This window comes from Berghia stephanieae, chromosome 2 (genome assembly GCF_034508935.2).
Source record: "Berghia stephanieae isolate SIO BIC M18660-M18661 chromosome 2, UCSD_Bste_1.3, whole genome shotgun sequence".
NCBI lineage: Eukaryota > Metazoa > Mollusca > Gastropoda > Nudibranchia > Aeolidiidae > Berghia > Berghia stephanieae.
Genome location: NC_088361.1, coordinates 22,379,443 through 22,384,916, shown reverse-complemented (window position 1 = coordinate 22,384,916; position 5,474 = coordinate 22,379,443). Strand labels below are relative to the sequence as shown.

General features: G+C 33.1%; 1 protein-coding gene across 2 annotated transcripts in view; it reads left to right on the top strand.

Moving 5' to 3' along the window:
• The window catches only part of LOC144964501 (uncharacterized), an 81,331-nt gene extending 80,720 nt beyond the window's left edge, over window positions 1-611 (top strand). For both annotated transcript variants that reach the window (XM_078898872.1, XM_078898871.1), the window contains one exon: window positions 221-611. In XM_078898872.1, the coding sequence (XP_078754998.1) occupies window positions 221-334 (114 nt within the window). In that variant the 3' untranslated portion in view covers window positions 335-611. The remainder of the gene's footprint in view (window positions 1-220) is intronic.
• The last annotated feature ends 4,863 nt before the right edge of the window (window positions 612-5,474 follow it).

Genomic DNA, 5,474 nt, shown 5'->3' with positions numbered 1-5,474 from the left:
TACTACTACTACTACTACTACTACTACTACTACTACTACTACTATTATTATTATTATTATTATTATTATTATTATTATTATTATTATTATTATTATTATTATTATCATTATTATTATTATTATTATTACTTTTTTTTTTTTTTTTTTTTTAAATTCATTAAAAAAATTTTTTCATGGAATGTCGTGATAATCTCTCCTCTCTCTCTCTCTCTTTCCTTAGATCCATTTGACCAATGAGGATTTTGAAGAGCTCTTCAAGATGCCGAGAGAAAAATTCTACAGAATTGCCGAATGGAAACGAAATGATATGAAGCGCAAACTGAATCTCTACTGACCACAATTATCATTGTATTTCATTTTCATCAGTAGTTTGTTTAGTGTTTTTGTTTTGTTTTTAAAAATTTAGATTTACCAAGTAAAAGGTTCTGTTCATTTTTCGGATTTTTGTCGACTGCCAAAAAAACCCAAAATTAATTAATAATGAATTACTTTCTCTTTTAATTAAGTAAATGATAGTAACTTTTTGGGATGTCGATTTAACTGTTTAGATTGCTTTTTCCTGCAAGTGTGAAATGAAATAATTAAAATAAAGAATCCATTTTTAAGTTTGATATGACTGTCTGGCATTTAATATCTGACTGAATAAGTTATTTTTGATGATGTCAGCCTAACTTCATATTCTGGGACACATCGGAATTTTAAAAATTGCTTCCGTGTTTAGCAAGCCTTAATTGGGAAGGCAGATCTAATTTAGATCTGTCAGAAATTCCTTTTTTGAGAGACCAGTGTCTGCTGGCCATAATAAGAAAATAAGCAATTGTTTGCATTGACTTTACTTTCTGTCTCGATGAAGCAATCTTGCAAAGGAATTCTTTTTTAAACAAATAATTGAGCTTCCTTATAGCAAATATCCACTAAACGTGATTAAAGCGCTTTACAAGGGGTCCCTGGCCAACAGCAACATTTAACATTTAGGACAGGACATGATGCCTATTAGGTGAAATTGCAACGCTGTTATGGCCAAGTACTTATTTTACACCTGAGTATGGTGAGACAATATGAGTAAAGAGCCTTCTCCAAGCGAGGCTCGAACCCAGGACTGAAAGTGAGTGTCATACCACTAGACCACATAGCTGCAAAGTCTTAAAAGGTTAATTATACAAACAAACAATGATGCCATTGTGGGTCTGGCAAACAAATCGATGGAATAATTTGCTTTGTCAAAAACATGTAGGATCATAACTTATGATATCTATAATGATCCATGGCATGTTTGGCACAATGGCGTAAGTAGGAGGTGGAGTAGTAAACAACCAAATATCTACTCGTGATAAGTTTGTGCAGCTATGTGGTCTTGTGGTATGACGCTCGCTTTCGGATCAGATGGTCCTGGGTTCGAGCCTTGCTCGGTGCATAGTTGAGTCCTTGGAAAAGTCTCTTTACTCACATTTTCTCACTGTACTCATGTGTAAAATGAGTACCTTGTAGTTAACAGCATTGTCTCTGTCTGGAAAAAAAAATTATAATATTGATTAACATGTCTCGTCCTTCATGTTACTGTTGCTGTTGGTCAAGGACCCCCTGTAAAGCGCTTTGAGCATGTTTAGTGGATATTGTGCTATATAAAAGCTCGACTTAAGTTTGAAGCCCATGTCCAAACACCTCCTGAACTGCATGTTTTAAGAAATAATTGCCTTAAAGTGTGTTAGTATGGTTTAGCTGAGCCTTATCACACATTGTAATATGGTTTGACCAATATTCTTAAATATATTTGATGAGTTGTATGCATCGTAAAAAGTGTATATGAATGGCGTACGAGTGCAGGTCTTATTTCTTTTACCTTAAAAAAAAAAAAAGAATGTTGTTCATTGTCGCATGGTATTTGGAAATTGAAGAAGTGCTGTACATTTAGCCCGATGGGTAATTTATTTCCCGTATAAACTGACAGTTCTTTAGTCATTGTTTTCAAAAGTATGTCAGCAAAGTTTATATGTGAGTTTTAGTCGCATACAATTATGGAATACAATAGCTATTATAATGCTATACTGTAGGGCGATGAATCAATTTTTAATTACGTCAATTATATTTTAGAAATGCAATAGACTCTTTATGCTATTTTTATAAAGGCCATTTTGACCTTTAGCCTAAACTTTTAGAGAAAATAATGTCACTTTGACCACAGTCCGCCACATTTGAATATAGTCTGGACAAAATGAAACTTTTTGATTTCAATTGTTGTTCAATGTCTTCATCGACGACCATATCAATATTTGAAAATATTTCTTGCTTTAAATTTTTTCACTTCCTAGAAATTTTTAACGTTCTATTCATGATAATTTTTTTTTCTACTTTTTATAAACTTAAGAAATTTCATATTGAACTCTCATTATATCTAATCCATTCCTATATCAAATCCATTTTAAATCGTTACATTATTTTGCTACAATCACTTTCCCCATCATATCAGAATCAGTAAATCGACTGTCGGTTAGCATTGTTGATTGTGCATGTAGAAAAGCAACTTCTTGTTAAATCTGTTTTGACAGTTGAAGTCATCGTAACAAAAGTTTTCCTGTCAAGACATTTTATAGGGTTTTTACTTTTCTTCGACCAATCAACTTAATCTGGTCTTGTATTTCGAGATAAACACGAAGGAGAAAATTATCAAAGGTAAAATTGAATAAAAGATCTAAAATTTAAAATAGAATGGATATATGGTTTCTTAGCCAGTTAGCTGCCGTACTCTGGAAAAAAACTTGTATTTGAAAAATTGGCCAGAAAACTCGTCCTTCAAATATCGATCAATTTAAATGATACTCATCTTGGAAATAACTCCATAATCTGGGACTTGATGGGATACCTTGCGAGGTCCCAGGTTTGAGAGTTGGGGTCAAGATGAGGGTCTTTTAAATCTATCAATATTTGAAGAATGAATTTTCTTGCCAAATTTTTAATACAAATTTATTCCAGAGTTTGGCAGTTAACTGGTTAAAATGAAAAAATATATTTCTTCTGAAAATTTTGACTAAATTCACTTTTCAACATATGGGCTGTTCAGTCATAAAACCAATTTGAGAGGGCTGGTTACATATATTTAGGTTTTTGGAAAAATGTACTTTTATAAATTTTTGGCTAACTTAAGTCACACCTTGATTCTTTTGAATGAATCTGCCAAGTTTATCTAATTTCATGAGGTGGTTTCATTTGCTACATCATATCTTATCCATTCTCATCTAATGCGTCAAAGTTTAGCAAATGTATCAACGGATTTTTATACTCTATGCTAGCTGGGAAATCCCAAACGTTCGTTCGTGTTCCATTCTTGACCGTGACACACATATCTGTATTTGTCCAAGTTTAAAATGAACACTTCATATATTTGTGTAGTCCTTTTTACATTTGGAAGACCTTTTTGCTTCAATGGTGCTTGATATTTTATGAAGATATATTGTGTGATTCTGGTGGGATGATGTCAAACACGTTTATGCCTTAAATGATGTAGTTTGCATTCTGTGTCATTCAAGCGAAATGCTATCATTTGCATAATATAAAGAGAGTGAGAGAGAAATAGAGAGAGAGAGAGAGAGAGAGAGAGAGAGAGAGAGATGACTATAACAAATAGTTATGATATGTAAATTATGATTATTTTGAAATATTACTCTGAAATTTTAATATTCAAATATGCAAATTTATGCGTGGCTTCTTGTTAATTGTAGGGTTAAGGGATTTTGCTCAGACTCTACGATGGGAACACTGCTGCAGTTGATAACTATTATTCAAAATAGTGAAATAATTAATTTGTAGAAATGAAAGCAATGTTACAAAACAGAACAACAAATAGATGATGATGTTAATGATAATAATAACGCTGATTGAAGATACTGTGCTATGCTTTGATTGGTCAGGTCTGAAAATGATTTAATTCCTTCCCCAGTGAAATAAGATGTGATTGTTTAACTGTGTTGACGATTAGATTACCGTATATTTTATAAATTCTATGACTTAACCTATCCATGACAACTTCTGTTTCTAATAAATTCTCACCTCCAAATTGTGTCTTCCGATAAAATATCTTTGTCTCGCAACAAGCCTGTCAAATGCCCAAGAAAAATCGGAATTTGTTGTGAAGTTATAATTGATTTTAGGATTTTTAGATGTTGAGGTATTTGAAGCACACGAGTTTTACTTATTCAGATGTTTGGAAAATCTCTTAAAGCCTATTTAGTCAACTAGGCTTGGATGGAGCAAATTGCTCAGCATGGCCATGCGATTGTTTTTTTTTACTTTGTTATCTTATTTGTCTCATTCATTTCAAATGATAGCGCTTGACTTGATCTCAAATTAAGACGCAATGCTTTAGCCCCCCTTTTTATTTCTTCTTCGCTCATTTGTTTTAACTTGAAAAATTGAACTCCAAATACTGTGTTGGAAATTTGGGTCACATGTTTCATTACTCTTTAATCTTTTCAAATAATTGAAATCCCTGTCCCTGTCCTAGAGAATGGCCAAAACCATTCCCACCCCCTCCCTCTCTCCCCTTCTCAGGGGCTTGAATTCCTGTCTCCTGGCATCGCTGTAGAATTCATTTTAACTGTCGAGTCTTGTTTTTTTTTGTTTTTCTAAGCAAAGTGTTAGTTTTTATCACAAACTGTGATTTTGACTTTTACCATGTGGGTTTAATTCATGTAAAGGTTTCTGGTTTCTTCTGAATCATTTTGTGTATTTTATAACTTGATCCTGTCAGATTTATGTCGTGTTCAGTTAGTTTTGATATGTTTAATTCGTTGATTGTGATCACTTTTTGATATCTGATTTTGAGAGAGATAGGGAGTGGGAGGGAGAGAGGGAGAGAGAGAGTGTGAGAGAGAGAGAGAAAGAGAGTGAGAGAGAGAGAGTGTGTGAGAGAGAGAGAGTGTGAGAGAGAGAGAGAGAGAAAAAGAGAGAGTGAGAGAGAGGGGGGGAGAGAGAGAGAGAGAGAGAGAGAGAGTGAGTGAGTTTGCATGTAGTCTATGAGAGGAGACATTATAATATTATTGTATGAAGTTTAAGTATTAAATAGTACGTACTTATGATTTTATGTTGTAAATGATAAAATACTACTATCTCATCAGACAAGAATGCAACAGATGCAGAGTAATCTTGATTGAATTGAATGTTACAATGGATAGATACAGCTGGTTTATATATAGATAGGATGATGGATGATGTGATGATTAAAACCACACGGTGATTAGTGAAGCAGACCTGCCTACTTGAAACGTTTAAAAATTCTTAGCTTTTAAGAGATGAAAATCGTAGTCTTTATAGTTAACCCTCTCCTTACCAACCACAGGAAAATAGTCACATTTGTTACCATACAATGAGCATGTTTCTTAATCAGATTTGTTTTGTACATTACAACATTTTGTGAAAAATCTTTGTTTTATAAAGCTTGTTATGCTTCACGAAAATATGCATATTTAGTATGTACGTAG